Genomic DNA, 12,971 nt, shown 5'->3' on the forward strand with positions numbered 1-12,971 from the left:
ATTCACCATTTCCCGGTAGATTTGATTATCCGATGTGTCAAGCTCGAAGTCAAACTTACTGCAGGATACTGCTATAATCAACTTTGTATGCAATTTATGTCAGCCAATAAATCGAACATAGGCAGTTACTTTGCTGATTGCTTGCTTATACTTAGTTCATGGTTAATAAAAGGCAATGCTTATGAAGCCTGACAAACTTCTTTGTTATATGTTTTTGCTCGCTTTTTTGGCCTTGATCGTGCACAAACCACAACAGATTTTGAAATGTGTTGAAGCAACTGACCAATAGAAATGTTCCTGTTAAGATATTCAACTGTGGCGTGAACGTTAAAACAAAGGATTGTGCACGGTCGCGGCCCTTCCAACTAAAATTGCAGCACCATTGTTGTAATGCCAAGATTTCATGACTAGTCCCTCAATTAACTATGGTCGGTCGGTCGGTCAGTTACTTAGTTAGAAGATTATCCAAAAGGTAGATCTGTTGGATTTAATCTTACCACTGCCATCGAATCCGTGTGTTATTTCATGTCCAATCACCATACCGATACCACCATAGTTAAAATATCTGAGAACGAGAAGAAACATAAAAGCAAACAACATTAAACCCATTACTCCTAGAACTTCATTTAAGCGCCAACGTATTTAGCGCAGTGTACTAATTAGGGGCACTCTCCAGATCGAATTGGAATTTGGAAACGAGGGTTTTTGAGGAGGGAGAAAAGTCGGAGTACCCGGAAAAAAGACCTCTTGGAGCAAGGACGAGAACCAACAACAAACTCAACCCACATACGACGTCGAGTCCGGGAATCGAACCCGGGTCTCATTGGTGGGAGGCGAGTGTTCTCACCACTGCGCCACCCCCATCCAGCTAAACATCCAGCCAAACATTGTAAGGGAGATTTCAATTAATTTGATCAAGTTTTTCCACCAATTCCACCAGCGGTAAGTGAAGTAGTCCTGTCCGAGAGCTTCGTCTTACCCCACCTTCCATAGGGTCTATATCCCGCCAGGATTCAGACTCCATGTAGGGCAGGGTCAGAGGGAGTTCTTGGTCAGGACTATGAGTGAAGCGAAATTGTGGCATGGTAGAAAGAATAGTCAGCTTTTCTTAGAATAATTAAAAAGTTACCAACTTCATTGTATAGTAGAAACCGAATAACGACTTTTTTTTGTATTTTTATTTTTATTTTGCAATACTAAATAACTACTTACAATACTTACAATGCTTACACTAAACAATACTTACAATACCTACATTACCACATTACAATGCTGACAAGATTCCCGACACTGTTTAGATTAATTAATTTGAAATTACATTACAGTACAGTTGTAACACTATTACTGTCACACTACAGTTACAACAATCACGTCAAGTAAATGCGTAATGTTTACATTTTTTCTCATAACAGATACGTGATATTAAATAATTATACTAATTAAACATGCATCCACACCAGCTACCGTTCTACCCACGTGGCACATACTCTGCAAAAGGCAAGAAAGAAAAAAACAAGAAGCAAGTACCTTTTAAAGATTGTAATGTGAGAGGAAAAGGGGGAACGTGTCAATTGTAGGATGAGTCATTTGTATTCTACAAGTCCAGATATAGAGTCTTGCGACTAAGAATAAAAGGTAAAAATTTTTGCAAAATAGTGGGTGGGTCTTTAAGCCTATGACCAAGGAAGGGGTTAGCTCAAGAGAACGCACAGAAGATTCGTTTCTGAGCAGCCATTGCCTAAAATTATGCCAGAAACCGGACGTTACCGTACAGTTCCAGAAAAGATGGATGAGAGTTTCCTCTTCAATTTGGCAGAAATTGCAAAGATCGTTATCCCTTAGCTTTATTTTTTTTAAGAAATCATTAGTGGCAAGTCTCCTGTGTAGCAGTTTAACTTGGAAAACGCGAAGTTTTGAGATTTTCGTACATTAAGGGCAGCCCGTAAGCAGTCTTCCAGTCAATAGGTTCATTTTTTTCTATCATGCAGTCTTCCGACCGTTTCGTTTGGCTATTCACGGGCTGCTTTCGTTTCTTTTCTATAAGTTTTCTGTGTACTATCTTATTTGTATTTTTGGCCTTTAGAAACTTATCAAGAAAACTTTCGTAGTTGATGCTTTCCTGAGAGGCGTTATTTTTAAAGGTTATAACCAGATGTTTTACAGCTGATATCACTCCATAGAAAGACAGAAAATTTATCTTGATGTGAAAACGTTCTTTGAATTCAGAGAAAGATAAAAATCTGGTCTCATTTTCCATCAAATGACCGATATTCTGTATTCCTTGAGAAGACCATAATAAATAGTGTATTGGTTTATTATTAACACGAATAAGAGAATTTAGCCAGAGACTCTGTGACAGTAACTGTTTCTTTGAGCAAATGTTATCTTCGTAGATAACGTTTGACCAAATTTGCAAAATTTACTTGCAAGAAAACATCCGATACCTTAAAGAAAATTAATATATCCTTCTTGTGGAGATTACCTTTGAAAATAATGTCTCCGCCTAAGTCTCTTAATTGTACATTGAAGAAAAGCTTCCATTTTGCCTCATTTCCTTTGTCAAGGTATTTTTTCACCCAACTAAGTTTCAAAGCTTGAGTAAAGAGCCTTATATCAATCATCTTTAAACCTCCATCTTCATGATCACTTATCATCATATCACGCTTAATCTTGTCGCCTTTGCCATCCCACAAAAACTTAAAGAATAGGGTGTTGACTTCACCAATAGCACACTGGTTTGTTGGCAAAGGTGACAAAATATACGTGAGTTGAGAGACAATTAAGCTTTTTAATACAGTAATTGTTCCCAGCAGACTTAATCTACGCAATTCCCAGCAGCCCAAGCTTGCCTTAAGTTTTGTTATTTTTTCCTCGTAGTTAACTTTCAACATTTTTTCTGGGCCTGTTGAGAGCCATACCCCTAGAGTTTTTACTTTATCTCTCATCCACCTTAAATCGTGCTCGGGGCACAGTTTTTCTTCGCTTCCTGCATTTGCGCCAATCCACAGCACTTCTGTCTTTTTATAATTTAGTTGGAGGCCGGATATCGCTCTAAAAAACGCTAAAATCTGCAGTGAATTTTGGAAGGATGCCCTAGATCCATCTAAAATAAGAGTTGTATCGTCTGCATATAGACTGATTTTAATTTCCTGTCCATCAACTAATATGCCTTTAATATTATTGTGTTTCCTTATTGCGTCAGCGAGAACTTCTGCGCCTAGAATGAACAAGTAAGGTGACAGCGGGCAGCCTTGCCGAACCCCTCTTTCTAGCTTGAAAAGATTACTAGACCAGCCATTGTTCAAGATACAGCTTTCTATGTCATGGTAAAAGAGCTTAATCCATCTTAGAGTGGATGAGCCAAAATTTAAGTGGTCAAAGGTCTTATGTATAAAAGGCCACTCAATTGTATTAAAGGCTTTCTCAAAATCAAGGAAAACTAGAAGCCCGGGAATGTTTTTAGCAGCTGTAAAGTTGATGACACTATCAATAAGTCTAATGTTCTCTCCGATAAATCTACCTTTTAGGAAGCCGGTCTGATCGTTATCAATAAGTTTAGGAAGAACTAGTTTGAGGCGATTAGCGACAGCTTTAGTGGCTATTTTGTAGTCACAATTTAGCAGAGATACTGGACGCCAGTTTTTAACGAGGTACGGCTCCGTATCTTTTTTCGGAATAAGTTTAATGATCCCACGCTTCTGGGATACGGATAACTGCCCTGTTTGATAAGCATAATTGATTGAGCCAAGAAGAAAGTCGGCAATATCATTCCAAAACATTTTATAAAATTCAGCAGGTAACCCGTCTGAGCCCAGTGTTTTATTGGAATCCATTTCTTTTAATGCCTTTAGGCATTCCGTTTTCGTCAAAAGACCCTCACAGCTGTCCTGTTCTTGTTGATTTAGCTTCTTTGTAGATGCCTCAAAGAAGATATGATCATACTTTTCATTAGGGGAGTCAATCTTTCAACTGTAAAGGTTTCTGTAGAAGGCTTCACATTGATTTAAAATTTCTTTATCAGTTGTAACGAAGTTCTCATCGTCTACTTTTAGCTGGGTGATGGCGCTTTGCTTAAAATGTCGTTTTTCCAAGTTTAGGAAATACTTCGTATTTTGTCCCCCTCGTTATACCATCTGCATCTAGCTCTTAAAATTGACCCTTTGGTGCGATACTCAATAATCTTTTCCAGTTCCCGTTTCCTGGCCTCGAGAGTGCCAGAGATCTCTGTTTTTTCGTTTGGGTTTATTTCATTAAATTCTATAAAATTTTACAAAAAATTAATTTCTTTCTCAAGTTCTCCTTCACGTTTAGACATTTTTTCTTTTTTAGCCGTCGCGTACTTTATTGACTGCTCTCTTATCTTAAGAGCGGCTGCCTGTAAGAATCGAGAACTGCATTTCAGCGACCACTTGGTCGAATTTCTGATATTTCGCCTGAAAATACCCTTGGATTAGCTATTTTCGAAAATCATATTTTAAAGTTCCAAGGTATTTTATTTTTTTGAGAAAATTGCGAGAGTTTGAAATGCGGCCTAGGTGCGGTCACGGGCCGATGAAAACCGCGAAAATTTAGGTCAAAGGACGAAGCCCCGTTCACGGTGTAAAATAACCCAATGAACTTGAAACTTTACACAAACCTAGACCAACCATCTCACAAGAAAATTAATACAATAAACATTCCAAACTCGCTGGCTGCTTTCTAAAGCATGCAGATTTGTATACGCTACTCAAAATGGCCTCGAAACTAATGCCTCTTTTTATTAAAATAAAAGTGTTTCTGGTATGTCATTTTCTCTAAATTAAATCTCATATCTCGAACGACGAAGAAAAGAACTTTATTCGCTCCAAGTTTCAAGCTCTGATTCAAACTCTTTCCCACGCAAGGAAGATCGAATATGCGTGCGATACTTGCGGCTCGCAATTCACGTCACGAATTGAGATCAGAACCGATTCGAAAACACTTGACATCTGGAGCCCGTGAATGTTTCCAAACATCACATATTGGGCCCTAAAACTAATCAGACTGACTGAAGACAGCCATTCAATGTTTTTCGATCCAAGATTTCTTTCCTATTCTGCTCTAAAGTAATATAGTTATTCCAGTCAATTACCCTACGAAACATGTGCAACAAATTTGCATACCAATTCGATGTCGCAGGAAAAAGTAGTGCAAATCAAACTTTACAGCACCTTTATCTTCTTAAATGAAACAGTCGATCAGTAAAATGGAGTAAAACTTGTGACTTTCTTCCTGTCGTGTTGTTTTGAGTGTTCCTTTTTAGCAGCGACGGCTCAAATCAGTAAGCCAGTGTGACACTGAACAACTGTAGCTTGATATTCACTTCGCAGATGTGGGTAACGCGCACGTGATCCTGGCCAGGCATTTCGGTATGGGATCCTACGGGTACAGGGCGATTTTAGAAACTGTAAATAGTGAAAAGTACTGCTTGTGGGCCAAGTTACGACTACCCTGGTGATGAAAACCTTGTCAAGCTAAAAGACAGTACAAGAGATGAGAGAGCCCATCTTGCCAGCTTTGTTTGTTTGTTTGTTTTCTTGCGAAAAAAATTCAAGTATTAGTGTCATATCGTTTTTTAACTTACAGTTATACAGACCCTGGAACGTCAATTTTTTCGCGAAAAAAAAAAAAAAACACCCATAAACGCCATGCTCACAATTAAAAATTTGAAATCTGTATATTTGAGAGCATTAAGTAGTGTATTTCCCACCGGTCACCAACCCGACCTCCCCGCTCCCCCTCTAGCTATAGTGTCAGTAATGTTGTGGTTATTGTTTACTTTCCTAATGACCCTTTTCTCGCTGCTCCTGCCAGTTTTTTTCAACTCCGTGAAAAAAATAATAAAAGGAAATCTGAAATTGGAAAATGTATAGGCGAAATACGGCCCTCACCCGCACGTGCTAGTAATAAGGTAGTTACGGCCCTCACACGCTTGCGCTAGTAACAAGTTAGTTTTCGTGGCCATCACCAGACAGACCTAGGCTGGCAAGATTCCTATCTTCTCGGAAATTGAAAGAAACTGGAAGGAACAACGAGAAAACCGGTTTAGGAAAGTGAACAATAACCACAATTGACGCTTATCGCCATGGGGGATGGGGGTGGGGGTGGGGGAGGTCGGGTTGGTCGGTGGCGAATTCACTACTCTGATACCCTCAAAGTAACAAATTTTATGTTTTTAATAGGCAGCCGCTCTTAAGTTTCATTATCTCTCACAGCAAGCCTTTGCTTACGGTATCATCATCTTGATATTTTTCATGGGTTTTCTTAATAACACTTCTGATCTGAGTAACATAATCGATGTCAGTTAAAAAAGAGGTGTTAAGCTTCCAGTAACCTGGACCTCTAAGGTTCGAGTGAAGGGCTTCTTTAATGTCAATAACCAGTTTTATAACCAGTTTTATAACCAGCTGAGATATTTGCGCTCGTAACACTACACATAAGACACTGGCTTACGAGGAAAAAATCTAGGCGGCATAAGATTTCAGACTTTCTCCGACGTCAAGTGTATTTGCGGCTATCCGGGTTTATTGTTCTCCACGCGTCTACTAAGTCAAATTGGGCAGCGCGGTCTTTAACAGTCTCTTGGGACTTAAGAGTGCCTCACTGTAACTTTCGAGAATCGCTGGCCAAGCTTGAAAAATCGAAACTCCTGATAATTTGCCTGAAGTTTACTTTTGGGGAACTATCTTCGAAAATATTATTTGAATGTTCTGGAAATTTATAGTTTTCGAGAATTTTGGAGAAAACGAAATTACGGGTTTTGCCTCATTAATTATGCAAACATCTTTCTCAAAATTAGCCAAGTTCAATACGCTTGTGTTGAAACAGTACGCATCGTTACAAAACGAGGTCGGTTTTGAATAAGAGCATAACTCACCTACTTTCTATTAATGGGACCTATGTAAACTTTTGTAGAACTTTGGAGGGTTTATGGCTCTTTGAAAAATTGACATTTTGAGGACTTCGCGATGAGGTGAAAATTGAGTAAGATTGAAGGTTTAAAATGCATATTGGTATGTCAGGTATCGACTCGAGAGGAACATTGTGATAAAGTTTGGGTCTTTGTCTTTGATAATATGAAATAAAAAATCTGGGCAATCAATGCACGCGCTGACGAAAACCAAAGTTAGCGAGGCTTCGTTAACAAATTTGCATAATTCGCAACTGTTGAGAAAAAGCTGTTGTGGCGACTCGGTGAAAACATTGACCCAGGCTATCTTCAAATGGTCATTTTATCTCATATTGCATTTGCCTGTTTCGCTTTCTTGTTTAATAACGTGGTAGAAAAGGTCTGGACAAAAAAAATGCGCGCCATCGGGAAAGAAAACATTCGCAAAAATTCTGGTGGTAAATTTGCATAATTAATGCAAATCTCCCAATAAATCTTTCTGCAAAGGAATCTGATTGGGAAAGTTTCGTGAAGAGACTATTTGACCGAAACACTCCATATCAAAGGAGTCAAAACAACCTTTAATTATCCGATTTCAACAAACAATTTCGAATCTTAACCTTTAAAAATTAATAGTGCCTGACACTCGCTATTGCGTTACCTGCGTCACGTCAATACCTGTCGACATATTTTAAATGATATGATGCCCAGAAACCAACTTGTGCTGCGAAATTGCCATTTACAACAGCTAGAATAAAGACCTTTATTTGCTGGCAAATAAGCGGTTTTGATAAAAATAAAACATTCACAGGACACCGGAATCACGTTTAAAAAATACACGCTTGTCAAATGAGGTAAGAAAGTTAGACATAGAGTCGGTCAAAGCGAACATTTTAAATTAAATCAAGTTTGTTTAGTGGAATGCTTTTCAAATAATCAGTCCAACCTTTTTTCAGTGGCTTCCAAATAATGATCACTCAGAAGCGGGTCAGTTAAAAAAAAAACTCTCTGTTCGTGTTGTTTGATACTGTACCTTCGCAAGCGACTGAAAAACAATGTCAGCCGGCACGCCATACTTTAACGTAATTACTGGTATGAAATATCACACATGCACGAATACACACTTCAAAACCTGTGTGTCAATTTCTGTTTAACCAAAAAAATAACTCAGTCTATACCTACAGTCCACATTGGCTGTAAGGCATGCATTTATCTTTGTTGAATGTCAACAAGAGAAACACGGGTATCCCAGTGACACTGTGTACACGCAGTGTTTACCTTGTCATGTCACGATGAGTGTTACACAATGGCGTAAATTATAAGGGTTTGTATTGGAATTTACGAACGTGTTTTGGAGTCGAAAAGTAAAGGGCATGAATTGAACAAAAATGGCTTACCTTTTCTCCTTGATATGTTGCCAGTGTTTGTGTGCCATATTTTGCCCATTTCAGTACGATTCCAATGAGTTTTAGGTTCGCTGAAAGTTTTCGTTTCTCTATACGGTATCCTACTATATATATCTATACCCCCAAAATCTTGGTCACTTCGGTATCAATAGTATTTTTAGAAAAAAATTGCAACCTTAACAACGCAGTCAGTATAAAACGTGAGTCGCAGACGAAGAACTGTGGACCACGGACTGGGTATAAAAGAGGTGGTACTAACGATATAGGAGGACTATGGACTACGGACTACGGACTGACTGCATGCTCTACAGTCTACATTGGCTGTAGGGCATGTAATTACCTTTGTCGAATGTCAACAACAGAAACACGGGTATCTTAGTGACACTGTATACACGCAACGTCTACTGCATGCATGCACGACATCTGCATGATTGTGGACATGGGCTCATTGGTTGATCACGATCAATGCTCATCAAACATCCTTTTGCGCATTTAATCTGCACTGCAAGAGCAAGTTTTCACCAAATCGAGCCCTGAGATGAATGCTAAAAATCTAAAATGCCGGGCTCTCTTCAGCGCGTATTGAAAATTCAGCTGTTTCGCTGAGATAAAGCAAGATTTTATGTTTGCACTGTCGATCCTCACTATTTTATTCCCAGTCCATTTTTTGTTTCTCAAAAACAACAATAAAGGGACAAAAACAACTACCGAAACTTGTTTTAATACATCTTAAACTTATTGAAAATGAATACATGAAAGATATGATTTTCAGACTTCCAGTTCTCCTTTAAGCCTAGTGCGTAGTACGTAGTCCTCCTATTATACACTTACCTTAGTACCTCTTTTATACCCAGTCCGTGGTCCGTAGTCCTTTGTCCTCGCATTACGTCGTATTCTGACCGCGTTGAGTCTTCGAAAGTAAATTACAGGGGACTGAAGTGACCAAGATTTTGGGGATAGATATATATAGCAGGATATAGAGCGAGGAAAATGTCCAGCAAACCTTTAAAAATCCACTGGAATCGTACTGAAATGGCCAAAATATGGCACACAAACACTGGCAAGAGATCGAGGGACAAGGTAATCCATTTTTGTTCAATTTATTCCCTTTATTTTCGATTCCAAAACACGTTCGTAAATTCCCATACAAACCCTTATAATTTACGCCATTACGTAACACTCATCGTGACACTCAAATTACAACATGACAATAAAAAGGTCAAAGGAATTTCTTTTGAACGCTCATAGAGCTTCGGCTACCTGTGATGTATGCAGTAGACATTGCGTGTATGCAGTGTCATTAAGATACCCGTGTTTTTCTTGTTGGCATTCGATGTCCAAAGATAAATGCATGCCCTACAGCCAATGTGGACTGTAGGTATAAACTGAGTTATTATTTTGTTTATACAATAAAGAATTGAAAAAATGTCACTTGTGAAATGTTCGTGGCTAGTCTGACGCGGCGTTTCGTCTCGGCCAAGAGACTCTTCAGAGACCTTTAGAATTTCTAGGCAAACTCGTTGAGCATCGCGCTCAAAGTCCCGTTCGCAAATTCAAGATGTTAGCAGTCTGGCCCTCTATCGCAGAAGGATTCCCAACCGCACGGACACGAGTTGAAATTTATACAATAAAGAATTGAAAAAATGTCACTTGTGAAATGTTCGTGGCTAGTCTGACGCGGCGTTTCGTCTCGGCCAAGAGACTCTTCAGAGACCTTTAGAATTTCTAGGCAAACTCGTTGAGCATCGCGCTCAAAGTCCCGTTCGCAAATTCAAGATGTATTCAAATTCAACTCGTGTACGTGCGGTTGGGAATCCTTCAGCGATAGAGGGCCAGACTGCTAACATCTTGAATTTGCGAACGGGACTTTGAGCGCGATGCTCAACGAGTTTGCCTAGAAATTCTAAAGGTCTCTGAAGAGTCTCTTGGCCGAGACGAAACGCCGCGTCAGACTAGCCACGAACATTTCACAAGTATTATTTTGTTAAACGGAAATTGGCACACTATTGACGTGACGCAGGTAACGCAATAGCGAGTATCAGTTTGACACTATAATTTAATTCGACAATTATTTGTTGAAATCGGATTATTTAACGTTGTTTTAACTCCTCTTATATGGAGCGTTTCGGGTCTTTTCACGAAACCTTCCCAATCAGATTCCTTTGCAGAAAGATTTATTGGGAGATTTGCTTTCATGCTAATTTATTTTCTCACTTTCAATACCTATAAATATGCGTTTCCGTTATTTCCATTTTTACTCATTTGACAATGACGATATGAAGTCGTCGAAACGTCATGTTATTTTATTATCGTTAATTTTCTTGTTGAAATGTTTCTCAAAATCGTTTCTCATCAGATTTGCATTAATTATGCAAATTTACCACCAGAATTTGGCGAATGTTTTCTTTCCCGATGGCGCGCATTTTTTTTGTCCAGACCTTTTCTACCACGTTATTAAACAAGAAAGCGAAACAGGCAAATGCAATATGAGATAAAATGACCATTTGAAGATAGCCTGGGTCAATGTTTTCACCGAGTCGCCACAACAGCTTTTTCTCAACAGTTGCGAATTATGCAAATTTGTTAACGAAGCCTCGCTAACTTTGGTTTTCGTCAGCGCGTGCATTGATTGCCCAGATTTTTTATTTCATATTATCAAAGACAAAAGACCCAAACTTTATCACAATGTTCCTCTCGAGTCGATACCTGACATACCAAGATGCATTTTAAGGTATCAGCCACCCTTCAGGACCGTCCGCGCGCGGATCGCTGTAGCGTTAGTTGTTTTTATAAAAACCCCTATAAACCATATATTTTTTAAAAGCTTAATAACTCCAGATTATGGATTTGAACTAACAAAACTATTTACTTAAATGTGTTTCGAAATTGGAACGCTTTGTGTAAAGTACACGTCTCTATAAATCATGTTCCACTTCCGCCGGAAATAAACGGAAGAAAACAATTAACACCGCATTCGCTTCTCAACACGTTCCACTAAAAAACCGTGTCTCAGATTTTTGACAAGTGCGTTTGTTTCTCTTTTATTAGCAAATGAAGTTGGGGAAGGCAATTAGTCAACACTCCCTGTGGAAAAAAAGCTCTAGCTTTAAAATCAAAAGGAGTGTTAAAATTCGCAGACACGGTTTTGTAGAAGAGATATATGGCATCACTCTGGCCAAATTTTAGCGAAATTGATTGAAAGGCTTCCGACTCGGAGTTCAAAATGTACGAGCCGATCGGCAAAATTTGCGTTCGGAGATAAATTGGAAAATACATTTTTGGCGGCATCCTACCTGGAATGAGATTATAACACCTAAATGTTTATTCTGATTGATATCAGAGAGGGATCAATTTTCTCTAACAATAGGACTTTGACAGGTAAATGTAACAGGAACAAACTTTCGCGGAAGGCAGCGGGAAATAACTATTTCGCGTGTGGACAAAAGACAAAATTTGTTGAGGTAAGTGAACGTACATGCATAGTTACTGCGTTTCATTTACAAACAACAATACGGTTTTCATGTAGCAATAAAAATATATTGTGTTTATTTCTTGGCTAGGTTGATAAAGATGCCGAAAACCAGTGCGAAATCAACACGAACGAAAGCGAAGCCGCCGATTGCTCGAAGGCCAAGAACTGAGGCCCGGTCTATTTCAAACGCTCTGTTCTCCTCGGAAGTATTAAAAACAGAATTTGTCTTGTGCGACGGACAGCTTTCATTCTCGCACTGGATTCTCTAGGTAAAACCAAGTCCATGCTAAGTCGCTGCATCTTCCATGACTTGGACTCTTCCCTGGCCGCAAAATCGACAAGATACAGACTCGTCCAGTTTCTCACGCAGCCAGGGGGGGCCAGCAGCGAGGCCTGGATCCGAGTTTGGATGATCGCCCCAGTTAAGAAATTTGGCCGAGCGAGCCTAAGTACTGATTTTTTGATAAACAAACATGGCGGCGATTTTATGTGAAAGCGCGTCTGTGCGGATTCGCAAACAATTTGGCTATTTGACGTCCAAACATCACAGGAAGGTTTCGGTCGCTCCTTTACCTGAAGTTTGGTCATCAAGAGGGATCACGGATGCAAATTCTGCAGCGAAAAACGAAAATACTGTAACCAACGACTAGCTGACCCACATAGTTCAGGAGTTCACAGGGCTGTAGAAATTAACACTCACGAGAGGTAGTACGACTTCCTCCATTCCACTTTATCGTTACCTTCCCTATTTGTTCATTTAAGTACACATTAGAATTTCCTCCCTTTACAGCAACTACCCACTGGGAGTCAACAAACTGTGGAGGTTCTGGTGATCTAATTTTCTGTTTTGCTCTAGGCTTAAGATAAAATGTTACTATCATACTCTCAACAACAGATTTTTCTTTTCCAATCTCTTCTAAATGGTGAAAAGTTTAGAGGTGATGTTAGCAGCACTTTGCTCCTTAACTTTGCCAAGTGAGCCACAAATATTGACTTTTGAATTCAGTATGTATGCTTGGTAACAAATCTCATCATTTTAAAGAAAGAGGTGAAGTTATCTTTGATTATTTAAGATTTTGTCTGTCATTCTTCTGGGGTGAGAACTGGAACATTAAAGAGGCAGCGTGCTAAACAGCAATACTTCAGCCAGTCATTACACTGTGCAAGTGTGTGAAAATGTGCAGTA

The 12,971-nt window shown here is 39.2% G+C and overlaps 1 protein-coding gene across 2 annotated transcripts in view; it reads right to left on the reverse strand.

Annotated features, from left to right (window-relative positions):
* The window catches only part of LOC146482261 (endothelin-converting enzyme homolog), a 103,355-nt gene that overhangs the window by 30,886 nt on the left and 59,498 nt on the right, over nucleotides 1-12,971 (reverse strand). For both annotated transcript variants that reach the window (XM_085107514.1, XM_085107515.1), the window contains exon 14: nucleotides 498-565. In XM_085107514.1, coding sequence (XP_084963640.1) covers nucleotides 498-565 — 68 coding nt within the window. The remainder of the gene's footprint in view (nucleotides 1-497; nucleotides 566-12,971) is intronic.

This window comes from Pavona decussata, unplaced genomic scaffold, assembly GCF_977016875.1.
Source record: "Pavona decussata unplaced genomic scaffold, jaPavDecu1.1 SCAFFOLD_47, whole genome shotgun sequence".
Classification (NCBI taxonomy): domain Eukaryota; kingdom Metazoa; phylum Cnidaria; class Anthozoa; order Scleractinia; family Agariciidae; genus Pavona; species Pavona decussata.